Source organism: Camelus bactrianus, chromosome 17 (assembly GCF_048773025.1).
Source record: "Camelus bactrianus isolate YW-2024 breed Bactrian camel chromosome 17, ASM4877302v1, whole genome shotgun sequence".
Lineage (NCBI taxonomy): Eukaryota > Metazoa > Chordata > Mammalia > Artiodactyla > Camelidae > Camelus > Camelus bactrianus.
The window spans coordinates 30,900,497-30,927,011 of NC_133555.1; the positions used below are offsets into that span (position 1 = coordinate 30,900,497).

The following is a 26,515-nucleotide window of genomic DNA, read 5'->3' on the forward strand; positions in this document are numbered from 1 at the left end:
ACTGATAACTCTCCTTCCAAGCTCAAGTGGCTGGGCATGTAAATTAGACATTTTAAAAGTATAGGTGACCCTCGGGTTTGAACTGTGTAGGTCCGCTGATATAAAGATATTTTTCAACAGTAAATACCACAGCCACTGGTCCATGGTTACAGAGGAAGCTTGGATACAGAGGGGTGACTCTTAAGTTATACCTGGACTGACCCACATGTTGTTCAAGGGCCAACTGTAGAACCAAGATCAAAATGCTTTCAGGTCTAAGATTTGGGAATGAAGTGTGGCTCCCAGGGGAAAGCCCACATCCAAGGCAGGGCACCTGGCCTCCAACATGGGCTGGACCCAGCATCCGATGGGCACCTCTGGAAGCACGAGAGGGGACCTCAGGCAAATCAGAAGTGCTCTTTATACCTGCAGGAGCCAGCGCTTTGGGAAAGGCCCTTCTTCAATCTTCTTCCTTGGGGCAAAAGAACTCATTGGAGAACTCTAGTGGCTGCCATTTGAGAGTCCTGGAGGGGAAGGCCTGGGGAACAGGGCTGGTCTCTTACCTACAACACAGCCCACCTTTCACAATCCTAGGGTGGCTCGGTCACTCCAAGTGCATGAGGTCCATGTCCAATGGGTGGGCCTTCCCTGGGGAGATGACACTACCCACCAAAGAGCCTGCTTGCTTTGGTCTCACTCCTTGGCTCTTTGGCTCCTCACCACCTTCCACACTCATCCAACCCACACTCTTCCCCTGGGGTGAGCCTGCCTCCCCAACCAGGGAAGCTCCCGGCTCAGGTGTCCTATTCCCGTCCCCCTACCTCAGCCATTCCTGCTTAGGCAGGCGGGGCGACCTCACCTTGCACAACCTCAGTCCACATCCCTCTAAATGTGCTCTCTCAGGAGGCCCCATTTACCTGTCAGGCCCTCGAATATGGAAGGCATCGCCAGGATTGTTGGAACATCTTCCACTTGTTCGAACCCGGGCTCCTGTGACGCCTTCTCACCAGGAAGGAGTCTGTCCAACTTCACTCTCCTACTTGTATTACAAGACAACAGCCACCCCCGTCTCACCTAACAGATGCTGACAAGCTCTCCCAGAAGGTGTGACCCCCACTGTGGAGAACGCTGCCCCAAAGGACCCCGTGACAGAGCTCCTCACGAGAGACAAAGACTTCCTGAGATGAGACTGAGGGGCCAAATTCCCAGCCCTCTACCCCTGCGGCCATCCCCTTGGAGCTCCGGCCGCCTGTGCTGCACGGTTCCTCAGCCCCACTGCCCCCAACTGCTCTGTGGAAGACCACTCGCCTGGCCGTGGTTTGCCGACACTGGAGATGAGACAGGACAGTCAGGGAGAGTTTTAAGAAGAGATTCGCTTCTCCGTGAAATGACTCCCACTCCTCCAGACACACAATAACAGCATAAAATCTCTCTGCTTTGCAAACACAGTGACAGCGCCCCTCAAGCGTAGAGATGCTGCTATTGCTGTTTTAAAATTTCTCTCACTTGTCATCTGAGGACGTCTTCTGCTATGAAAATATCTCATGGAAGAAAACCACAAAGCGGCACATCTAGCGGAAATCACTCATTTTAAAACTCTGATCGATCAGTACTGATTATAGATTAGCTACTCACTTCCCTTTGGCCCCACCAGTCTGTTCACACGCCACTCAACTCTCCTCCCAGGTTTGGTATCAGTGGTTCATCGGGCACAGCCACTGACACCTGGGCTGCTGGAGGGCACACACAGACACACACGGACTCACACACACATGCCTTCTCAGGGCTTAATCACCAGGCAGGGGAAGGAATGGCAAGCGGACCTAGGAAATGTTCCACAGATACGTTCCGAGTCACACCTCAAGTACTTCTGATGTTCTTACTTGGCAACCTTGCCATTAGTCCCGACAAATACTGTTCAAAGACGGAAAGGGGAGGGGGAAGCAAACCAAAGTCTCAAAAGAAATTCAGAGGCATTTGGGAGGGGAGGAAATGTGTCTGGATGGAGATATGGACAAGTCACAGTATACAGCATCTGGCCATGCAAAAGTGCCAAATCTGACCCCACTGCAATCACCCCAATCGATCACTTACAAGTGTCCTTTCTTTTTGGTCCACAAAGATCTGACAAAGATTGCATAGAAATTAATTCAAATTAAAGAAAGGAACAGTTCTGAATTAGAATTCCACGCAAGTATGGAGGACGTGAAACCATCATTTCATAATCCAAGTCTTACTTCAATTAGTGCTGTTGGATACCTTACACACCAATGAACAGATACCTGGGTCACTGCACTAATTCTCTAACTCTGAAAGGTGGAGGCTCTGCTAGAAAAGAAACTGAGGGTCCCACAGCTCAGCCTGGATTTGCTTCTTCTCTGCCTGGGGTTTTGGACAAGGGAATATCATCACTCGATGACAGTGATGGTGGTGGTCACAGTAACAGTACTGACACATCCACAGCATGGTGCTACATGACATGCACTCTTCTAAGTATGGCACATAAGGTTACTCTTCACTCCTCTAAGCCACCCTATGAAATAGGGCTATTAGTGTCCTCATTTCATGGATGAGGAAATAGAGGCACGGAACAGTTAAGTAACTTGCTTGGGAATTTGAATCCAGTCTCGTTCCGGAACCACGCGTGCCCTTGGACACTGTACCATCTGTCTCTTACACTACAGACATTGACAACTGTGGGACTGGATTCTCTCCCCACTAAAGGAGACATAATATGCTGAGCCATCCAACAAAGTTTAAAAGGCTCATGTCTTGTTTTGCCTTAAAGTCAAGTGAAATTTTTCTAAATTAAACAAACGAAAGATGGTATGGTCATGAGAGGTCTGCAGCTGGCAGAATTTTCCATAAAAGGTGAAAAAGATGCTGTAGACCAAGAACAAATAAAACCACAGTCTCTATGATGGAGATCTAAAAGTAAAAGCAGGGTTGAATTATTTCTGAGGGGTTATATAAGATGACTTCTCTAGAGCTCGAGTAACGAGGCAAGTTTCCGTGAGATAGCATGACAACACTCTTCGAGAAACAGAACATCAGGTTTCAAAACACTCTCAATTCTACAAATTCCCAACTCTCTCTTCCCTTCTTTTTCTCAGAATTGTTTTTATGAGGTTTTGTTTTTGCAGATTTATTTTCTCATATGTACATAGATGCCCTAATCAGATTTTAACTGATTTAATCAAGTTCTCAGGTGATAACTTAGTTAACGGCCAGAACAATTCAGCACAATTCAGCAACCCAAGACTGACAGGAAGTGGGTGCTTCTCTGGGGTGATTCAGCAACAGCCTTTGAAAAGTAGGTTCAGCGACTCACCTTGGGTTTAAAAGCAATGACTTTCAAAACCATCTCGACAGTGAAAACCCCAGTGAAGACCATGTTCAGGATGTCCATGGCGTCATTAAACATCTTGGACTGCTCGTAGTGCTGTGTGGATGAAGACAGAGGCACAGTTCTCAGAGGCACATTCCCGACTTGCAAAAGGAGGCGCCCCAGCCCTTTACCCACTGCAGGCGTCTGTCCTTCACTTGGACACGGAGGCAACCCCACGGGCCAGCACCCACTCCCAGTGATGTCACTGACACTGCGAGGGCACACGGCTAATGCCCCCAGGAAGGCCTTGACAAGATGAGGGTGACTGATTGAACGATGAAGGGGAAAGACATCCATTTCCTCTGCTCGGGACAAAGGGAATCCACCCTTTCTTCCGGCAGGACTTATGTTCAGGGCCTCGGCCCAGGCACAATGCAGAGCACACCCACAGTCTGTAACTAAAGGGAAGGTTTGGTTAGGGATACATTTTATCCCATTCAGGCTTATGTTCCATCAAAGTCAGTATTATCCTGACTTCACGCTTTTCCCTACATCAGCACATGGGCCTTCTCATTCCTAAAGAATTCTAAAATTTAAGGCAAGGGCCAGAAAATGTATCCTTGGCTGTCTTTAGATACATTTTCCAGACAGCACTGGGAGTTGGTTTGATTTGCTCAAATTCTTCAAGTCAGTGGGGAAATGAATCTAGACCTTGGTCTCTCTTGTCCCAGTGCAACATCCACTAGACAACGTGAGTGCTGGAAACGCTCGCGGTTAATACCTCCATGTGACCCAATACAGCCAAGTGAGGTGAGCTGTATTCCTTGCCTCCAGGGTGAGCAAAGAGTAGCTGTGATGCAGGTCAGACCCAATATCCCACGGACTGGATGAGTTCCCACTGCCGTACTGAGAGCGACTTGAGGACAGAACATCACTCTGCGACAGGCCCAGAGCAAAAGGCCTGACACGAATGACCCAGCAAACTGTTTCTGATGTAGGTGTGACAGAGTTCCCATTCAACCAATAAAGAAAGCCAGGCTCAGGGGATATAACTTTCCCTAGATCACCCAGCTGGTAAGGGGTCAAGCCAGGATTGAAATCCCTGTTTGTCTAACTCCACACAGACAGAGCTTCAGCCCTCCACTGCTCCCTGGCCACAGGAGGCCCTCAGCCGAGGTTTACACAACTGAACGCCATGCTTGGGCTCCGTGTAAATGTTGCTTACGGTCACATTATACAGTCAGTCTCTTACGCAAAAGAGAGACTGCAAACTCCTGCCGTGGCAACTGTTAGCCAGAATGGGACTCTGGCCAAACTACAGCCCAGACTCATCAGAAAATCAAACCCTTCCTCTGGTGAGGGAGTGCACTCCACCCTCAGAATTTGGGGCATGGGGCGGCGCCCAAGGCCCAGACGTGATCCTCGTGGCTGTCTCCATTTTTACCTGCATGGCCAAGCAGAGTGTGTTGAGCATGATGAGGACAAACATCATGTATTCGAAAGGCGAGGAGTTCACCACGTACCAGAACTTGTACTGGTAGGGGTTTTTGGGGATGTATCTCCGCAAGGGACGAGCTTTCAAGGCGTATTCAACACACTGACGCTGCAATGGCAGAAAAGAGAAACGGGGGTCCTGAGCATGTCTATGGAAGAAGGACACAGTTCTCGCCTGCCCTCCAAGAGCTGGTACACATCTACTGAGAGGGACCAAGGACAAGGCGGAAATGGCCATAGCACCCTCCACAGGGACCACTGGGCATCACGGAAAAGGGCCCCTGGTGAGAGGCACAGAAATCCTCAAGAACCAGAGGAACTGGGCTGACTCTGAGACTGGAGGTCCCTGGCTGCTCCAGGATGGAACCACACGAGACGCCTCTCAGGAGCCAGAGCGTGTTAACCCTGGGTGTCTAGTGGGGAGGCACCTGTGTGTCCATCTGGGGGCTTTTGAGACTTGGGAGCTTGTAGTGTTCACGTCAGAATCCCCAGGAAGTGGTCCATGATGATGGCAGAACACTGCCCTGTCTCCTCTCGCTGCAGCTGAGACTGGTCCACCCATTATGGCAAAGCCCAGAGGGAGCCTCCAGCCCCAGGAGCCCTCAGCTCAGCTCAGTATCAGGCCCTACCTGCTCTTAGGTCCAGCCTGAACCCTGCTCTCCTGCTTTGGCTCTGACTTCAGATAAGCTCCCTCTGTCCAGGACCTGGCCCTGCTGTGACCTCACAGGCTGACTCTAGGGACCCCTGACAGGAGCTTGTTCTGGACCTCGGGTGGTGACCTAGTTTCAGCTCTGGTGCCGCCTGGCTGGCCTGGGCCTGGGCCTGACACTCTTCTTCCTCGGCAGGGGTGAGGGGATGGGAACAGCTGGGCCAGGCCTCCCTCAGACTGATGTGGATGGATCTGCAGGGACGCCCTCACAACTCACAGCAACATCTTCCTACAAACAAACTAGGTGCTGTCCTCGTGTTTCCCCCAGTGGGTTCACAGCCGCACCAGAGAGACGGCCTCACCAGGCACGGCCACTTCCCTGCAGGAAGCCCGAGCTGCCCGATGATTCTTGCTCACTAAGTCATCACCAAACAGAGATGGCTCCTGATAGAGGACCGGGGGAAACTCCCAGAACACAATCTCCATCTCACAGACAACATTTTAGAGTTGAAAGGGACCTCTAGGAGTAACTCCTTAATACCCTTGGTTTAGAGATAAGGAAGCAGGCCCAGAGAGGAGCAGGGCTGCACCCTCAGTCACAGAGTAAATGCAGGTAGAACGCAGGTCTCCTGGCTCTCTCACATCATCACACAATCAGAGCCAAAGGCCCTGCTTCTATCAGATAGGTCAAGAGAGAGTGATGCCGGTGTAATCTTAGACCTGAGTTTAAATTTAGCAACTTTCCCTATGGTGTGATAGGGTACTTCCTCCTAGGTCAATGGTTCTCAACTAGGGACATCTGACAACGTCTGGAGATGCTTTTGGTTGTCACTGGAAACGGCACGGGAATGGTGGGTGAGGGAGGGCAGAAGGTACTACTGGAATCTAGTGGGTAGAGGCCAGGGATGCTGCTAAACATCCTGTACAGGACACAGAGCGCAACAAAGAATTATCCAGCCTCAAATGTCAACAGTCCAGAGGTTGAGGAGATAAAAGACTCCCTCAGTAGGGACTGTGTGAGTGTCAGTGAGTGCTTTCTGGACCCGAGCCACACCACCCTACATGATTCTGAGCTGCCACTAGTGGGTCATAACCACAGAAGGCAGCCTTCTGACTTCTCACCTACAAGTCTTTGGGTAAATTTCAAAATTACACTCTAATCTGCATCTGGGAAACTAACCTTCAACACTAATGACTCAAACCAGCTGCATGCGTGCTCTGAATGGGAAGCCAAGCCCAGGGACAGACAGCAGGTGGGCGCCCCTCTCTGCCCAGGGGAAAGTCATCAAAAGAGAAATCAGTCCTCTTTTGCTCAAGGGATGGAAGCCCAAACAGTGTGTGACTTTAACCTGATTTTTGTCCAGCTCACAGTTCTTATACTCTTTCTCCCCCTGCTCCTGGAAAGTGACGATGACGAAGCCCACAAAGATGTTCATCATGAAGAACGCTACGATGATGATGTAGATGATGAAGAAGATGGAGATCTCCACGCGGTAGTTGTAGATGGGGCCGACGTTCTCTCCGTTCGAGTCAATGGCTCTGTACAGCAACCTGGGGAGCACAAGTGCCCAGTGAGCACCGCCAACCGCTCGGCCCCAGCAGCTCAGCCCCACTGCCTTTGCAGGTGTCCCTCTTCCCAACACCTTAGGGGCAGCGACCGTCAGTGCCCACCCCAAGGTCCCTGGACACAGAGCAGTCTCTCAGGAAGCCTCCTTAGCATTAGGCCAGCCTGCCCAGCACTTTGAGGAGTGAGCACCTGGGATATATTCGTTGACTGATTGCTCTGAGGGCTGCAAAAGATTTTACAAATATTCAATAATGTTCCTTTCTATTCACAGATAGAATAAAGGAGGAACATCATGTGGAAGACACTGGCAGAACTGAAAGCTGTAAACAGGACAGCCAGGGTAATTCTAGAGAACTAAGAGAGGATCCCCAGACTGAAATGTGCACTAAAATTAATATATGCCAAGGAGAACTCTGAACAGGAAGAAGGGAAATTACTCTAACAGCCTCCAATTCAATTTACCCCCATTCTGATGCAGATTCAGCCTTTCCCAGGCACCCGCCCCCAAGGATGCACTGTGCTAGACACTTTCACATCCATCTGGAAAGGCTGTCATCCCCATCTGAAGGAAATTCAGAGAGAGACCTAAGTGCCCAAGGTCACGGTCCTGGGGGCAGAGCTGGAAGTTGGGATCAACTCATCTGAGCCCCAAGTCCCAGGTTTGTTCATGTTACTGCTATCCCTGGTGGCAGTGGCCACCCATATTTGCTACAGTGCACTGTTTAAAATCTGAGACTACAGCCCGTGGCTCTGTAGAATGTAGGCTCTCACTCTATCCTCCCCTTCTCCCAAGATAAATTCCCTAATGAACAAGCCCCACCCAACTGTCCTTTCAGTCTGCAGGACTCTAGACACCCCGTGCACCCAGAGAGTCCTGCCAGCCTGGCCACCTTCTGCAGTTCTTCTGAGCATGAGAACTTGACATTCAGAACTGCATCTATGTATACGTGCTCTGGTAGCAGGAGTCGGTGGGCTATCAGAGAGCAGAGAATAATAAAAATGTAAGAGACTCTCCTTCTGTACCCTGTCTTCTTCCATCTTTCAGTTTTTCTGACTTTATCCACAAAATTCTAGCCATTCCTCAGGACCATGTGCTGCATGTCTCTGATGCACCAGGACCCTCCTGCCTGGCTTGGCTGCCAGACACTGACTAGATAAGGACTTTGAAAGGGCAAACCATGTCAGGACAGCTCTGTTCCTTCCACATGTTGCATGGAGCTGGTCTCAAAAGCACATTTTACGAAGGAGCAAGTGAGTACATCAGTGAAAGACAGGGCACAATGACTCTTATTAGTGTGAGGAATGAATAGATCAATGAACTAACCATCTGGGACACTGTCATGGCCCTCTTTAGGAACAGCATAATGGCAGTTTTACTGATGTGGCTACACAGGAACTGACATGAAAAATGCCTCTGAGGTCTCCCCATTCCCTTCCAGGGACGCTCCCTAGGAGCCCGCTGAGATGCGCCACCACCTGGGATCTACCCCACCCCTGCTTCTCAAATCCGAGAGTCCAGGCAGCTGGCCACAGAGGTCAATCATTTGCCTAATTAGACAGAGGAGCCCCCTGGGCCAGGAAATGACTGAAAAGTAGCCCAAAGTTAACAAGTCATAGAAAAGGCCAGCAGAAGTGGAGAAAGGCAGTAGGACTCACTGCAGGAGAGCCGGCTGAGCCCAGAGTGGCGGCAAAGCCGTGAGATCCCAGTACTCACGCGGGCCAGCCCTCAAACGTGGAGACTGTGAACAGAGCCATCATGGCTGAGAGGACGTTGTCAAAGTTGAAATCACTGTTCTGCCAGATCCTCTCACGGACCACAGGGTTATCCACATCTCCATCCTTGTAGAGGATGAAGAGCCCTCTAGAGAGGAAAGGAAGTGGGGGTCACCCCAGCTGAACATGGAATTGGTCGCCCTGCCCAGTCCCTCCCCCGGGCATCATGGTCATGCTCGGTTCACTGGTTCATAGGCTGCATTTCTCCATATCTTGCCCTGCATTTAATCTACTCTATGGTTCAAATAACTGCCAAGCAATGGTTAGTTACATGAGTATTCTCCACAGTGACCAGGCAGACACCCAGCATGTGCCTGATCACAAATGAAAACTAGCCAACAAGACCCATCTCTCATACAATGGGCTCCAAGTGTGCAATGAAGACCCAAAAGCTTTGGCCATGGAGAATTCCACAAGCTCTGGGAAACAAGCCCAGGAACCTTCTTGTCTGCATTTCAGTTTTAATCAAATTCCTCTCTTACACTAACAATATTCCCACTTTTCTTTCCAAAAGAACTCTGTAATGGTTGGCACACAAGATTGCTCACAGAATTTCATTTCTGGAAGGATTCCAATATCTCTGTTTCACAGATGAGGAAGCTGACGTAGGGAGGGAAGGGGAGGCATCTTCATACGACTGCTGTGCTGTCCCCTCTGGGAGACACCCTCACCCACAGTGAGAACAGTGCCCCCAGAGGTACACTGTCAGTTACGTGGCAACTGGTGCTCTCTGACAGCACCTTCTGCTGAGAAGAAACCCCAAACGAACACAAGCAGTGCCAGGCCTTGACTAGGGACATCACAAAAGGGCAGGGACACGGGGACTTCTGCACAGTCTCAGAACTTCAGGCAGTGGTTTCTGATCTGTCTTCATAGTCTTCTGGATGGGTTGGGATAAAGGGTGACTATTTCCCACCTGTTTTCTCCTCTTCCTGTTCTTGTGAATAGAAACATGGCCTAAATGTGTGTGATGGGAGCAAGGGAAGAAGTAGCCAGGGACCTGTCAGAAGAGGGCAGCCAGCTCCTGAACACCCCGAAATTATGCTTCGAGTTCTGGCTTGGGGAAAAAGTTATCCACATGTCTGTGAGAAGAGTTTTCTGGGGCATCTCATAATGTTATTTTAAGTTTTAGTGCCTCCCTCCCCCCCAGTTTACTGACTCTATACCAAACATCAGAAGCCATCTGTCCATTCTTTTAGGATGATGAAAAGCTTTGGAACTAGATAGAGGTGGTGCTTGCACCACAATGTGACTGCACGAAATGCCACTGAACTGCAGTTTAAAATGATTAATTTTGTTAGGTGAATTTCACCTCCAAACAAAACCTCTCCACCTCTCAGCCATGAGGTGAGCACTCAGGCCTCTTATAGTCCACGACGACAACTCATGGAACACTGGGATGAGCAAATTCTTGAAGCTTTCTGTCTGTCCCTCCAAATTCCCCACTCCTGCATTCAGAACGCTCACCTGCATTCTTCAGGGTTACTTTTGGCTTCGTCGGTACAGCGATAGAACTTTCCCTGGGTACAAAACACACACACTGTCAAACGCAGGCTTCCTCTACAGGAGGAGATGGGATCTGAGCATGAAGGCCCTCCCAGTACCTTGAACAGCTGAACCCCAATGCAGGCGAACATGAACTGGAGCAGGGTGGTGACGATCATGATGTTGCCGATTGTCCGGATGGCCACAAAGACGCACTGGACAACGTGCTGGGGAGATGCGGCAGGGAGGGTACAGGGGAGTGTTAATTGTCTGTGTTGTTTTAGCCACAGGGTGAGCTAATACCAGCCAGGATTTCCTATGTTTAAGGGAGTTTTTATATGATTTTCCAACTCGGCAGTTCCCTGTGTTTCCTCTTGCAGGTAGCTATCTGTGGGGAGTTACCCCCAGTGCATTGTGGCCACCAGGGAGGAATGCCCTGTTAGCAGCCCCTCCTTGGTGTCCTCTAAAGCAGTGAGCTTAGTCAGAAGAAGTGCCAAACCCTCTGGCCTTCCATATAAACTGCATGAGAACAGATTTAAAGGCTAAAATATTATTAATAATGAAAAAAGTAATAAATAGTAATCAAATAAAGAAAAATAAATTAACAAAAATAAATAATAACTTAAAAAATGCTACTAGCACTTGGCAGAGGCAGCTTCGTTGGTCAGAAATGTCCTTTTCTTTTCCTTTTTTTAATAACCTGCTTTAATTAATCTACCATGTTCAGGCTACTTTTGTTTGTTTTGGGGTGGGATGAGGTAATTAGGTTTATTTATTTATTTTAATGGAGGCGCTGGGGATTGAACCCAGGACCTTGTGCGTGCTAAGCACGCACTCTATTACTGAGCTATGTCCTCCCAGAAATGTCCTTTTCAAATGTATAACCCACTTGAAAATCCATCAGGCCTCAGCCCAGCCCCAGTCCAGAGAGGTCAGTGAGGACAGCTAACCCCAACAAAAGCCCGCCCAACACAGAGAGGAATCCAAACCTTAAGTCCTTTTGCTCTGTTGATTGCCCTGAGTGGCCTCAGGACCCTTAAGACCCTCAGAATCTTCACAACAGAGATGGCACTGGATCTAAGGGAAAGAACAGAGGAAAGCAAGCAAGCAGGATGTATTATAATGGGAGAAAATACTTGGAGATAATTTCACTTTAATATGGACTATGCAACACGTGGGAGTAGAGCTCATCTCTCCCATGGCTCCCACCTGATGTGAACACTAGGTAGTACTTGGCTTCTAGGCTTCAGCTGTGTTGGTTTGGTTTTCTGTTTGGAGGCCTGCTGCAGTGCCCTGGTGCCAGGCTTCTCTGGCCTAAGAGTCCACTCTTTGGTAGGAGACATGGGCAGCTGTAACCCAGCATGTAGGTGTGACAACAGAGGGAAGGTGGTCTGTGATGTCAGGGGACCATGCCTTAGGGAGTCCGGGAAGGCTCCCTGGAAGTGATGTCCAGGTGAATCCCAGGGGGGCAGTGGGATTTAGCTAGACAAAGGGGGAAGGGGCTCCAGCTGAGGGGGCAGCACCTGCAAAGGCTCTAGATTGGAAGCTGCAGCTCATGCAGTGGCAAGTGGCTGAGTGCGGCCCGAGCACATGCCTAGGAGGCAGTGGACTGGGCAGCAGCTGGAGGGTGTAGGCACAGCTGGGAGCTTAGAGGAGTTGCAAAAACACTAGTGAGAATGACCTTCCAAGCTGTGACTATGTGGCTTCCTCCCACCAGGCAATGATGGGAGGCAAGGATGAAGATGAGCACACAGGGCAGTTTCAGGCAGGGGTCCTTGGTCTTCTGAGGGGGACAGAGTCTCTCCTTCACCTTTAGCTCAGAAGTCATGTACGTACCCACACTCTCATATGGGGGCTACTGATGGTCAGCACCTAAGCAGAGGTGCTTCAAAGTCATCAGGAAAGCAAGGCCACCCCTGGACACTCCCATTGGAGCCTCTGCCCCAAACCCCAGGGTACAGCAGGCAGGCAGTGTGCAGCTCAGGCTACGCCCCACCAGAAATCCCACAAGGCCATGGAGAGGCCCTGGGGCTCTGACTTGCAGCTTTGGCCCCTCCTAGATGAAAACTGTAGAGGCCAAAAGAAAAGGGTCATAGCAGCTGATCTATCCTGGAGATAAAGGAAAGCCTTCAATATCCAAGCTGGTCTGAGAGGCCACCTAGTCCTAACCCTCCTAGATGGGGAACTGAGACTCTGGGAGAGGATCCCCGGCTCCCAGGCCCTGGGCCAGCCCCTGGAGAATCCAGAATAGAGCCCAGCTGCTCTCCCTCCTAGTCAAGACATCTTTCACCCTCTGTTGAAAGCAAATATCACAGAGTATTGAGCCCATCCCAGCAGAGGGCATGAAAAGAAAAACAGAACCACAAAAATGCAGGAGCTGTCCCAATGCTTTCTGACATGGGCGCTAACTAAGCTTTCCCAGATAGCGGAGTGTCATCATTATAACAATGCCAAGGCTTTATGCATTATGTTAAAGTTCCCCGCAGAGACCGTCCTGCCCAACAGTCCTGTGTACACCCCCCCCCCCAGAATACTTACTGGATCCCAAATGACACCAGAGATACCCCAACAACCAGCATATCCAGTAAGTTGAAGTAGTTCCTGCAGAAAGCCCCTTTGTGGAGGAAAGCTCCAAAAGTTGTCATCTAGAAGCAGAAACATGAGGAATTTACTGTTTTTTTTTTCCTCTCCAGAGAAAATGACACCTGGGCTCTTTACAAAATCTTGAGCAAAATATGACTTTATGAACAAGTGTGCCAGAAATGTAAACCAACAAGGCAGAGCAACTGAATGCTTTGTTCAAAAATGAAAAAAGGCAGCTCATTTCCAATACATTTTAAAAGAAGAGACCAATGTGGACTTCGTTACAGCGACGACACATTTCAAGTATGAATATATCGTTGGCATGTCCTAAGGCTCTGTCTCAGGAAAGAGTCCACATGACCAGGTTTGTCATGACATAATCGCTGCTCAGACAACCTGGCCTCCCCACAAAATGCTGGTTCTGGCCCCTCGGAGACCCCTGGAGAGCGCACACTGTTCCCATCCAGGCCTCTTAGTCGGGGCTAGAAGATGCACTGGAGTCCCGGGCTCCCACGCTCTGTTGACATAGAAACTTGAATCACTTCTCCAGGCCCCTTACTGCTGATAATGGTCCTTGGTGATACAGCCATTTTAAAAGGCTCCTTGAAGCCCAGCTGCTCTAGCACGTGCCAGCTGTGGCTAGGAAGCCGTCCCCTGGCCTCGCCATGTGAGCCTCACCGCTCTCAAAGTCACAGCCCTGTGTGCCCAGACACCACTGCGGGCACCTCTGGAAAAGGAGTTTAGTAAAGAAGTGCTCTAGAGTAAACACTCTAAAATATGAAGTTCACTGCTTATTTAAAAAAAAAAATGGGTAAAGGCTCAGATAAGTACAAGAGAAGAGATGCAGAGCCAGGAACTAATTACCCTGGACCATATGGATCTGCCAATACTGAATTAACCCTTTTTAACACATAAAAAAGGCCACTTCAAATGGTTTAACCTAGTAACCAAACAGCCTCCCAAATCTTCCCCAGGCCCCCAGGAACCACCCTTTCAGATGTCAGCTACTTCTTGGAGAACCTCCCACTTTCTGAATCCTTCTTATTTTAGCTTATTTTCTGTTCTCCAAGATATCTTCAAAATGAAGACTGACTCCAAAGATTTAAGTCACTGAGACAAATATACAGAAATTGAAAAGCAGTGACATGGGTTTTTTCTTTTAAACAAAGGAAAACTCTGAAGCCCAACAGTAACTATATTCATTGAACAACTTAAAAATGTGGAAAGTAAAATAAAACCTCAATTAACCAGGCTAACAGGTTAAGTAGAACATTTTTCTATTCAGTTAGAGGAGAAGGCGAATTACAAAGGAAAAAAAAGGGGGGGGTGGAGAAAGAGGCAGCTCAGGATCCAGCAGAGGCCAGGCGAGGGTCATTGCACCCCATGCCCTGTGCCTTCTGCATCGATGCCCCGTGCCACGGAGAGGTGCTAGAATCCACTCACTGGCCCAGGCACACATCTCACTTAGGACAACTGTTAACCAAGTTTACTGGCAAAAAAAGGCAAGAAAATGAACTCGAATATTTAGAAGATTTTTAACAAGGGTTTAAAAGAGGTGTTGGTTGGTTTTGTGCTAATATTTTCACTAACAAAAAAAAAAAAGAAAGAAAGAAAGAAAATAACTAAATACTCTATTGCCTGGAATGTTAACTGAGGTTTCATTTTATAGAAGAGTTTGTAAAGAGCCCAAGTTCCACAGTAGTCTAACATAAAATACATTCTTTTCCTGAGATGCACACACAAAAAACCCAAAATGGTTTTAAAAAAATGTGGTTCAAAGCCTTCATTTCCCAGCTTGCCTCCCCACTAGGAGATGACTGCTCTGACAATTGTCAGAGGCCACACTGTCCCAGGGCTGTTGGGATGCCCACCTCTTAGCAAGTCTGGGGGTTCTGGGCTCTCTGCTGCGGGTCTCCAGACCTCAGAGTACATCGGAATGAGCTCACCCCAAGGTGGCCTTCACAACCAGTACACAAACCACATGCAGCAATGGCAACGCGTAGCTCATGCATGGGCAGTACATTCCGGAAGCCCTGCCCAAAGGGAGCTCTTCTCGTTGAGCAAATGTAAGCCCATCCATTAAAATATCGTAACACAGATATAAAATATCTTAACACAAAAAGACCAACACTGTCTTGCAAATATCCTCTTGCAAGAAAATAGTGTGTTACTATTTTAGGGCACTGAAAATGCAGTCAAAGAAATGAGAAGAGAGACATCCCCTTCGTCGAAGAAATAAATGCTTTTCCTCTGACTTTGACGTCAGGAAGGGTGGAAGAAAGTTCACACATAGTGTTGTACCTGTTACCAGTTGACAAATTCAGGGGATATAAAAAAAATGGAGCAAAAAGGAATTTCCAATTGCTATTAGGAAGCCAGAGTAGCTCCCCCATGCATTCAAAGGTTAAAAAGAAACAGCAAAACCAAGTTGAATGGTTACAGAAAAAAATTCTTTGGTTAAAAAAAAAGTGGAGCTTGATCACAGAGGACAAAAACTGAAAAGGGCCAAAAGCACGTCACACGTCTTGGCTGTGTGTCACACATAGGAGCAGGCCCCTAAAACACACTCCTGTGGAACGTGTTACCTTCAAAACGATCTCAAATGCAAAAGTACCAGTGAAGACATAATCTGCATAACCTAGCATCTGGAAGGTAAACAAAGAATTGCAACCATTATTGCTACGGCTGCTTTAGCATACGCGAGGATCAATGAAAAAGCCATTACCTTCAACAGGATTTCAACAGTAAAGATGGCTGTGAAAGCATAGTCAAAGTAACCCAGTATCTGCAAGGCACAACACGGGAGATGAGAAAAAGGCATCCAGACAAACCCCGACAGCTCCGCGCCCGTGGGGAGAACCCCATTTGTGATCTGAGACCCATTCTCCCCAGATGAGCCTGCTACCCTGGAGGGAAGTGCAGAGATGCTCAAAGTGCCCCATCCCGTCCAGTTACAGCTCATCTTTGTAACCTATAAGAGCTTTGGGGATACTTACCTCCTGTGACCACACGTGCTGAACCCACCCGCCCCCCGCCAGTCTCATGTCTTGGCCAGACAGACGATCACTTACAAAAGTACTTTACTAACAACCTTTGCTTATCAGCACACTATACTCTGTGACTATACAGAGTTACATGTGGCACTGGGTAAACTGGTCTCACACACATTTTAGCTTTTGAACTGCTTTGTTGGCTGAATGAAATATGTTGTCATTCAGCTGAGCTTCAGGTTGGAGGGCAAATGTAAACAAAGACGTAGTGGCATCAAACAGGCCGCCTGCCCCTCCAATTCCAGCTCATTCCATCAGGGAGCAAACCCTTCCGCCGTCGATGTGCCAGGCTGGGTAAACCTGTGAGGGCGGCTTTCATTTATCGGCCTCCCCCTGTGCGCTGCTGTGCATCTAACACTGTTCTGCCTCCAGGCTGGTTTTTCCCTTGTTGGGCCCACTCAAAGACAAGACTGACCTGGCTTCTGAATGATCAGTCCAGGCCACTTCATCAGCACTCCTAAAAGTACCGTCTACTTTCCAACCAACGGAGTCTAGCTAACCCCTTCTGGGGTCCCTGCTTCTACTCAGAGCCATGGGGGCAGGTGGGCAGGACAGGAGGCCAGCAGCAAGTCTGTGTGAACTCAAGTAAGGCTGCTCACAGGGAACCCTCAGCCACAAAGACGGCAGCTGCAGCTCTGCTGGTGGAAGAGGCCATCGTGGCTGCTCATCTGCATGATAACTGTGCTCTGTGGTTTGGAGGAACCGCAGAGATCAGCGAGGTAAGGTAACCCGGGGAGCCCACCCAGGCCAATTCTGTGTATCTAACAGACGTGGCCGCTGAGAACAGGGGCAGCTGCTCAGGCCACGCACCAGTCACAGCACCGCTGAGCAGGGAGCCAGGCTGCGGGGTGCCATCAGGAGCCATGGGCCCGCTGTGTACATGTGGGACCCACCCAAGGGGAGCCCTGACTGCTGTTACACTGAGGCGAGGACCTCTGCTTCAGGGGCCAGCCCTCCTCACTGAAGTTCTCTCCTCAGAGGCTATTACTTGTTTCCCAAACTGTTCCCATTTTCAGATGCATACATTTTACTGGAACACTTCTGTGTATTTCTGTTTGTGGTCAGGCAGTGAAAAGTACCTCCAAGGGCACTAACAAGGCTGTCCACGGGGAACCCTGCCCCTCCTCAGTCATGGCAGAGCTGTGAATGCGGAAAGCACGTGGGCAGCCAAGAAAGACCCAGCTGCCAACAAGTCAACAACTCAGCCTGGTACCCACGGGCAAAGCTCTTGCATTCAGGTTGTTTCTTCTTTACTCTGCCTCCTTTCTCTTTTTCACTAGTAACTCAGCTAAAGTTAAAAAAAAAAATAAACACCACCACCACCAACAAAACACTGCACGATTCCAGTCATATGAAGTATCCAAAGTGGTCAAACTCACAGACAGAAAGCAGGATGGTGCTTGTCAGGGGATAGGGGAGGTGGACGTGGGGAGCTGCTGTTCAGCAGGGATAGTTTCCATCATATGAGTAAGAGCTGGAGATCTGTACAACGTGGTGCCCAGCGTTAAAAATACTGTCCTGTGTGCTTAAAAATTTGGGAAGCTCTCGTGTTAAGAGTTCTTACCACAGTAGAATAAAAACACTGGTATTTTAAAAGCAACACACACACACGTCTATTAAAAAAGGACAGTAACATTCTTGGGAAAAGAAGCAGGGAAGTAAACTCATGGGGAAGTAATTACAATAAAAAATTAGAACATGAGGCCCCCATCTAAATTAATTCTTTGATAATCTGTGTTCGAGGACTGGCTCCGGACCTAGTCTGTCACAGAACAGTATTTCTTCCTAAACAGTGTTTCCGGCTGTGGGCTTCTTTTTATGGTGGACTCAACAACACAGAGGTCTTTGCTTTTTCTGAGCACTTAGAAGGAGACAGCCTCGGGGATCTCTAACAAAAGCCCTAACATGTGAATACAGGTTAAGACAGGCTAGGGGCCTTCATCTTTATACCAACACATGCTTTGAGGGAAAGATCTTTTCATCTTCAAAGCAGAGTGCCGATGCTCCTTCAGTCTGACAGGCTGAGTCTGCCAGGCGTCAAACCAAGAGCACAGGAAATGGAAAGAACACGGGGTGTCGTCATCACAATCGGAATTGGGCGGGGGGGGGCACCGATCTAGTGATATGTCCAAATCCTCACACTTCTAAAAATCTCTTGTACAGAAAGAAGTACCGACCAGGCAAGGCAGCGACTGCTGACAGCCTCGCACACTCGCAGGCCTCCCTCCCTGGGCGGGTTTCTTGGTGATCATCCGGAACTGCGCTACGGTCAAGACTGGAGAGGCAACAGGCTACTGTCCTCTGAAGCTGTCTTGCCTCTGATTGTTCTCAGTGCTGAGTGAGCTGACCTGCTGAGGCTGAACTGCTCAGGCAGGAACTAATTTAGGTACCAGTCTCTGCCCAGCATAGACGCTTAGGAAGGGTGCTATCCCTAAACTATGAAACTGATTAATGATAGAAGACTAAACCCTCTGCTTGTTTTCTGTGTCAAGTCACCTCCTGCCCCTCCAAAACATAGTTCTTCTCTGATGAACCCTTCAGTCCTACATCTGTCACCTCCCAAACTTGTATTTCTCCTTAGTAATGGAGCCATGTGGCTTTGGGAATCTAAATCCACGTAAGAGAAGTCTTCCCGCCAACCCTAAATAAGAGCTCCTGGGCATGTGACACCCTCGGTTTCAATTTTACTTTCTCTCCTGCTGGATGCTGCCACCAGGCAGAAATCTCGAAATAGGTGTGCCTGTGAATTTGACCAGGGAGGGGAAAAGAAGGACCAAAACATTGGCAACAAGGAACAGGGAGGCAGAGAGGCACAGTCCCTGAATACACTAAGTTACTGCAGAGTATTTAAAATGAAGTGTAACATGCATGAGTCCATGAAGGTTTGTGCCCATTAAACAAAAGCTGTCTGGCACTTACAAACCTGAAACATAAAAGGCCTGAAGGTGAATGAGAGGTCTACTCCAGCTTTTACCTTTGTGGCCCCTGCAGGTCCTGCCTGGACCACAGCCTCTGCCTGAGAGCCCAGAACTGACCCCCAGGAGCCCCGCCCTGCTGACCTCGCTGGGGGGCTTACAGTGTTCCGGAAGGAGTGGCTGCGGATGGGGTCCTCAGCCGCCAGGGCAGCGCTGCTCAGCATGATGAAGACAAGGATGAGGTTGGTGAAGATGTGGTGGTTGATGAGCTTGTGGCAGCCCACTCGGATCCTGTGGGGAGAGCCGTGGCATAGACGCAACCCCAGGCAGGGCCAGGGGAGACGGCCCCCCGCCTCCCAGCATGCTGGGTCCACTGTGGTGACTGATCAGGCAGAGGGCAGCTGTCCCACCCAGGAGATTGGAACCATTGGGCCCTTGAAACCCCAAGACAGCAGACCTCAAGGAGTTGAGTGGCCACACCATAGAGACCACTCACTGAGTCCTTAGAAGTGGGGATATGGTCCTTCTCAAGGTGAAAAAGTAAGGCTTCAGCATATGAAAGAACTTTCTTAAGGTGACACAACTAGTAGGGACCAGGGACAGATTTCCAATCCAGATCTGATGGTGACGTTTTCTCACCATAACAAGAAGCCCAGCGGCTCACTTTCCCTGGCTTGGAAAGGAGATGGAGTTCAGAGCCCATCACAACAGCTCACAAAGAATGCAAGCAACCCCTTTCTTGCACTGCACGTGGGCCGTACCAAAACAGGACCACAGTAAGCGGGGCTTGGTGGAATCTCCTATTACGTGGATATTCTGTACTAAGTGCTACTTTTCTTGTTTGGTGGAGGGAGGTGACCCACAACAAGTACCTCTGAGAAGGTGAAGTGACAGTTACACAATCTTACAAAGATCTTACTGCACTATGTGATGGAGCCATCACAGGGTCCCACGGTCCTGGGCAGCAAGGCAGAGCAGTACGTGCGCAGCACCCCAGCCCTGGCTCCCCCCATGGCTCCGTGAGCCATCAGAGCCTTTCCTGCTGCCCCTGAGGGCCTATGGGTTAGTTAGTGCAGTCAGTGCCTAACTACCTTTAACCTCAGTATCTGACTTTGGATTTAAAGATTTTTTCCCCCTATAGAATACATGTAGGCTTTCCTTTGAAAAGATTTTTTCACTTTCACAGCCAGAGTCAAATTTTATATGAAGGTGACCTCTTGCTTCCAATCACCCCTCTGGGTCTGCTTAATGCTGGGATGTCTCTCCTGGAGAGCTTGCAAGCTATTAGCAGCAGGGGAAGGCTTCCCAGGGCTACGAAGGAAGGAGTGCTCATAGCTTTGGGGGAAAATCAATCCATTCCTCCAATATAAGGAGACTGTAGGTGTCAGTAATGACGGTTGACTAACTTTTTTAAAGAGATACCCAAATTCTCAACAGTGATGACCTGTGAAGACTATCATTAAATCTTCAAGTTTGTAAGGACTGTGGCCTGCCTTGCCTCCCACCTGTCTCTCCCTGGAGCCTGTGAATTGACAGAGTTCTTCTCTGGCAGCCAAGACCTGCTTCCGCAATTCTAGACACCTTTACAGGAGCCATCTATTCCCTCTAGCATTTTACTCCATCCCAGGTGATTTAAAGCCTAGAAACCAGCTAGAAAACCCCCATCTCCTCTTATAGTACTTGTGAGTAATTACCACGTTCCTGGTGAGCACCTTATCTTTTAACAGGAGAAATGCTACTCTAAGCAGGATATTATGGAGCTCAATTGAATAGATACCACCTATAAAATATCACTGACTGATATTACTTTACCACCATAAAACTCAATAGGGAAAAGTAATCAACTAAACTGGGTCTCTGGGTGAAGATGCTGTGCAGAAGCTGGTCAAAAATCCTCAGCCCCATCTTCACAGAAGACCCCTGGTGGAGAAAAGTTCCTCTGGATGGAAAACACAGGCGACAACCCATGGAGCACCAGAGCTGCGGGCTCCAACCAAGCCCCAGGCACTGTACCCCTGCTGTCCTAGTGCAGGGCTTAGCGGGGAGGAGAGTCTGGAATGGCCCTCCTCCCAGGACCTGGTCACACCCCTATAGCCCGTGGTCCAGCACAGGAAGGTGAGGAAGAGATGAACAGAGGGCAAAAGCTAGGCTGGAGCAGGACAGGGGTCAGAGGCAGCCCGGGGGCCCTGATGCTCAGGTGCAGAAAGGGGCTGTGAACCACCTACCCTCACCCCATCCCCAGCCACCCACAAGCAACCTGTAGGGTCCTGGGAGAGACGGGGCAGCCACGTGACTAGAAGGGGGATATTTACGGGTTGGTCTTGCTAAGAATGAAGAAAGCGCTCCCTTCGGGAATAGGGGCAATTTTCTCTTTCATGTTCAACTCAGAGATTCTGCGAGGACGGGGGCCAGCTGGAACCTCAGGCTCATCCTCCTCCTCCTCTTCTTCCTCTTCACCTACTTTAAAGGAGACACTTTTTTTACATGAAATAAACAAAGACTGCATGTGGTTTGGAATTACTACTCTCAATTTCACATGAAAATTTGGCTTAAAATGTATCATCACCTATCAGCTTAGATTCATCAAAACCCTTCCATATATGAACTGAGAGTGCGAGGGGGTGAGGCGGGCCTGAAAAGGATGCCCGTCTGGTGAGCATGTGGAGCTGTGGGAATCCGTTTAAGATCTGAGCACAGGTAGAGGTGGCAGCAGTGGGATTCCCACTGCCGCGTCCTGAGCACCTGGCTGCTTCCCCAGTAACCTCCTTGCTCAGCTCTAGCCTGAAAAACTATGTGGGATTTTAAATCACACAGTCAGTCCCCAAGGCTCCCCAATGTCACAGTCCCTTCTATGTCACCCAACAAAGGCCCCGGTCAACGTCAAAATGTCAGGTGAATGTTGATAACTGGTTGCCTCCTTGAGAGATATCCTGGCCAAGGTGGGGCTTGCCCTGCTCCACCTCCGAGTTCTCCCCTCTCCACCTGGATTCTGGGTTACATAAGCTGCCTACAACCATGAGAAAAGGCAGAGCTAACTGGCCCACATGGGGACTGGATCCCTGGCCTTGGTGGCCCTGGCAGCCTCAGCAGCCCTGCGTGTGCCCCAGCTGGGCCAACTGGCCACAGACTCAGCCACTGATCAAAGAGGGAGCAAAGTCACACCCTCAAGAGCTGAGAGCCTGTCTCTGGCCTCTGCCACCATACCTGGCACATCACAAGGCGGGTAGGGGTCCTTGTCCTCATCCTCTTCTCGGTAGTCGTCAATTGTAACCTGGGATGACAGAGAGGTCAGGGGAGGAAGGGAGCCTCTGACTTATACGTACTGGGGAGGGGCAAAGACTTGACCCTGCCGTTCAGCACAGGGCAGAGAAGTCGTCTCCAAAGTGTGTGCTGTATGTGAGTGTGTTGGGACGGCAGTTGCCCCCCAGAAATGACTCTGCTCTGAGGGCAGACGAGGAGAAGACGTGTCACTCCTACCCAGCCACGGACAGCCGGCACCATCCCTGCCCTCCTCCTCTCCGTCGCCGTCACATACACTGTACGAGAACTACACTGCAGATTCCTGCCTCCCTACAAGGGGCCTCACTGAGAAGACACTAACACAGGTCAGGTCTGGCCACATTATTCCAATCAAGAAAAAACAAGTGGTCAGACCAGTTCAATATTTATCATACCAGTTCCCTGGTGAAATACTACTGATCACCAGCCAAGTGCCTCGAGTCACTCAGAAGCCCCTGGAAAGCCAGCGTCTGTGATGGGGTGACATCCTCTCACACCCAAATGTCACACACAACACTGTCACGGTGTAAAGGGCACATTTATGGCGGTATCAACAGAATCATTTTGAAACAAAGGGGAGAACATAACATATACCTTGTTGTCACTGTTGGCTATCTGGTTGACTTCTGGTTTGTTGTTCTTTTTATTTTCCAGGCTTTCTTTTCTATGGAGAAGGGAACAGAACAAAAGAAACCAAGTAACCATATTGTTTTGTATAAAAAAGCTAATCAGCATTCTGAATCAACAGTGGCCCAATGAAGGACAGAAATTAATTGGAAACAACCCTAACAGCAAGAACATAGCACAACCCACTCAGAGCTTCCTGTTCATCTCAATGCACTGAATTCATTACACAGATCATCTTATTAAAATTCTCATCCAAGAGCTAATCAGCGTCGAATGCATCATTTATTTTATGACACCAAAATTAACCACGTGATACTTTAAGCATGGGGATGTGCGACTCCCACTCCCAGCTCTGAGGGGCTGAGAGCCAAGGGCCTGGATTCTGCCTAAGATTCCACCCGTTTTGATGTACCTCACAGGGCCATCCACGATCCCCACCACACAGCAGCCTGGGAGTTGCCATGCAGTCCGTGCTGCCCGCCAAGCCCCACCTGCAACTGGCTCCGTGGGTTAGAACCCTCAGGTGAAAACGGGGTTACCTGGCAATCTTTTTCCTTTCCTTTTCTTCAGCTTCCTCTTTCTGAGCAGTGTTCAAACTTTCAGCATCAGCCAAGTTGTCTACAGCAATGGCCAAAAAGACATTCAGTAGAATATCTAATTTGAATGTTTTAAGGGTACAACACGTTTCAAAATGCAGCTACATACAGTGAACAATGGCAACATCACACCCCTCAGTGTTTCAGGAGGCTGGTGACAGGTGACTGTCCCCTAGTGCTATATTCACTTGGTAAAGCCAGGGGGCCAGAGCCACATTTTTCAAAAAGGACTAGAGCCTGTAGAAGATAATCTGGAAAAAAGCAAAATTAAGATTCACCAAAACCCAAGAAAACCTGCAAACGTCAACATTTCCACCCCTGCGTGTGCCTGGGCATGTGCGTGTCGCTACATCTAGGTCTCTATGGCTGTGACACATGTTGCATAAAACAACCTATGACAAACAAATGGCATTTTTATGCATCTCACTCTATGCATTTTACTTCTTTTAAAACACACACCACCCACAATTATTTATCTGTTTATCTGGGGTGTTTTCCAAAATAAACCCCATGAAAGGCTATACACATCATTCAAATGATGATCCCATCACACAAGACAGTCTGAGCCTTTCTCATCTGAAATGATCATCCGAATCTGTGAACACCTCATTCACTCATTCATTCCACACTGTCTAGAGCATGCCTGACTATTCTTTTGCATTGTCCAACTGTGGCTGTATCTTTGACTCTTGTGGTTGAATTTAATTTTTGCAAATAGGAAAAAGGTTTTGAGCTCTTACTATAATGCTACATGCGTGGTTTCCTTGAGTGACTGAAAAAAAAACTATGAATAAGGTTCCCAAATCAGAAGATTTCTTATTTGCTAGCATTTCTGTACATTTTTGAGAAGCACAGGGATCAGAGGGCCAAAGGTCAAGAGGATTCCCTTCTCCGACTAATGCATCCCTCTGGCTGATGCCCAGCCACCCACATGCAAGATGACGGAAACCCAGGGACCCCAAGACAGAAGAGGCACACCACGGTCCCACAAGCCCTGAGCAATCTGAACTCGCATGTAGGTCTCTCAGCATGTAAACAAACATAATCCAACAAAGGACCGATGGTGAGCTAGCTTAAATGTGAGTGAATTCTATTAAGACTTTCAAAACACCTTTGACACATTAGACTATTTTCTAAACAGAGCTGCAATGAGCCTGAGGCAGCAGTCTGTCCCAGACTAGGTGATGGTCGGCAAGAGGAACACTCTTCTGAGGGGCGTGGGGTGACTGTGGCTCAGAGAATAATGAATCCTGGGACTACCTGTATTGAGAATTCCTACTAGTGATCCCGATAAAAAAAAACACTACATCTCTAGTCTCACAATGACATGAAACTCTCTTAGGTAGGGGAAAGCAAATCTAGAGTAAGAAAGCACAGGAAAATCTTGCATATATGTAACAGATGGTTTCTAAGAGCAAATACCCTGTGTTTTATCTGTATTTGGAGGCATTACCCACCAGATCCTCCTCAACAGTGGTGTGCTGTGGAGTTTATTTGAAAAGACCTGCTAAGCACCTCTAAGGTGCCAGGCACCGTTCTGGGTGCTGGGAACATGGGAGGAAACAGGCAGACTGGAGTCCCCGCTCCCAAGGAGCATCCATTCTAGTTGAGAGAGACGGAAAATAAATGATTTAAGTATTTCAGAGAGCGGTACACACGCTACAAAGAAAACACAGCATCTAACTGGATAGAAAGGGGCCATGGAACACTTGTCTGCAGATTAAAGCCAGTATATCACTGTGGCCTAATCATGAAGTGAGCAGTAAAAGAAAATACTGATTATTCACTAAATAAATATTTACCAAGGGCTGAATGTGCAAGACCCTGTGGTGTAAGCCATGAGGGATGTGAACACAAAACAAGATTCCTGACTCAGGGTAATTCTCATCTAGTTGGGAAGATGGAGGAATGTCACCCCAATATCCAACAGACAGCAGATCCCACAGGCGGTAAGAGGCACAGAACCTGGCAGGAGAGCTCACCCCTGGGCAGGAGGAGGGCAGAGGTGGCTCCGTGCAGCAGCAGAGGCTGGCGCTGTAGGATTTCTCTGTTGAGAGAGGGACTTCCATAGAATAAACTGCAGCACAAAGCATGATTCCCCACAGGTTTGCACTGGGATTACCACCTTGAAGAAAATTCACTAACAAGCAAGAGAAGATGAAGCGGAAAACAGCTCAAAGGATCTAGGACTCCTCAGGAGAAGAATCCAGATTAGGATTCTTTAAAATAAAACAGTGAAGATGAAGATGTCTCCTTTGGTCTTTGACCAAACCTTTATTGAGGACCTGCACATGCCAGGTTTGGGGCTAGGGCAGGGGGCAGAGAGAAAGCAGACACAACTGAAGTCACAGGGTCATGAAGGGGCAGAGTGAGGTAACGAGAGACCTGAATTTTCAGAAGCCTAGAATTAGAGAGTACTTCTTGGCAGGGAAAAGGATTAAGTTGGAGAAAGTCACTAAGTGGGATAGAGCAGTTGGCCAATGGGTGCTTGACCCCCAAAGACGTACAGGTCAGCAAAGCAGAATTAGGTCAATCCACTGAAGATGGGTCCCCATCTGTTATGAAGGGTCTTAAGAAAATATAGATGTACCCCTAACCTCTTAATGGGGCTCGGACCAGGTCATCCCAAAACATGCCAAGGTGGCATATTGATGATTGTGAATTAAAGTTACTTGAGAAAGAGCTGGTACAAGTAAAACTCTGAATTGCCTTTTGTTTCCCTGAAAGCAGGAAACAAAGCTCCCATAGAAAGGCATCCTCCCCAAGCCAGGAGGATGTAGAACATCCTTGCTGTTGGAGACAGGGAATGTGAGGCTGAGACAGTTATATATAAACAGTGCTTGTTACTTCTCCATCAACTTGCTACTCCAAGCAAACACCCTTCCATTTTGTCTAATCTTCACAAAGAACTGATTCCTTCTCTAAAAAGGTATACAAGCAGCCTGCTTTGGTCACTTCTTATGTCCCATACCTACGGGATTTCTACCTAGAAGGTAGAGGGACATTTTTACTCCCTCCACACTTAAGGGTGATGACACAGAGAGTAACGTGCCTTTGCATGAAGCCCTCCCTCAGGACCTGTGCTGGAGACGTGACGTGATTCCGAGTAGGTGACCACTGGTGCGGCCACCTGCCTTCTCAGGCTCCTTCCCACTGGCTGCGCTCACTCCTCAAAGTCTGAGACTTGCTC

At 48.8% G+C, this 26,515-nt stretch overlaps 1 protein-coding gene across 8 annotated transcripts in view; it reads right to left on the reverse strand.

Moving 5' to 3' along the window:
• CACNA1D (calcium voltage-gated channel subunit alpha1 D) overlaps nucleotides 1-26,515 on the reverse strand; it is a 295,056-nt gene that overhangs the window by 50,308 nt on the left and 218,233 nt on the right. For 7 of the 8 annotated variants that reach the window (XM_074344649.1, XM_074344651.1, XM_074344646.1 and 4 more), the window contains 14 exons: nucleotides 23,269-23,383; nucleotides 22,697-22,766; nucleotides 22,028-22,094; nucleotides 21,136-21,283; nucleotides 18,985-19,114; nucleotides 15,584-15,643; nucleotides 12,814-12,920; nucleotides 11,265-11,352; nucleotides 10,395-10,502; nucleotides 10,258-10,310; nucleotides 8,732-8,878; nucleotides 6,800-7,001; nucleotides 4,752-4,910; nucleotides 3,311-3,421 (listed from right to left, as the gene is read on the reverse strand). In XM_074344649.1, the coding sequence (XP_074200750.1) occupies nucleotides 3,311-3,421; nucleotides 4,752-4,910; nucleotides 6,800-7,001; nucleotides 8,732-8,878; nucleotides 10,258-10,310; nucleotides 10,395-10,502; nucleotides 11,265-11,352; nucleotides 12,814-12,920; nucleotides 15,584-15,643; nucleotides 18,985-19,114; nucleotides 21,136-21,283; nucleotides 22,028-22,094; nucleotides 22,697-22,766; nucleotides 23,269-23,383 (1,565 nt within the window). The remainder of the gene's footprint in view (nucleotides 1-3,310; nucleotides 3,422-4,751; nucleotides 4,911-6,799; nucleotides 7,002-8,731; nucleotides 8,879-10,257; nucleotides 10,311-10,394; nucleotides 10,503-11,264; nucleotides 11,353-12,813; nucleotides 12,921-15,583; nucleotides 15,644-18,984; nucleotides 19,115-21,135; nucleotides 21,284-22,027; nucleotides 22,095-22,696; nucleotides 22,767-23,268; nucleotides 23,384-26,515) is intronic. The other variant, XM_074344648.1, reaches the window with a different exon arrangement.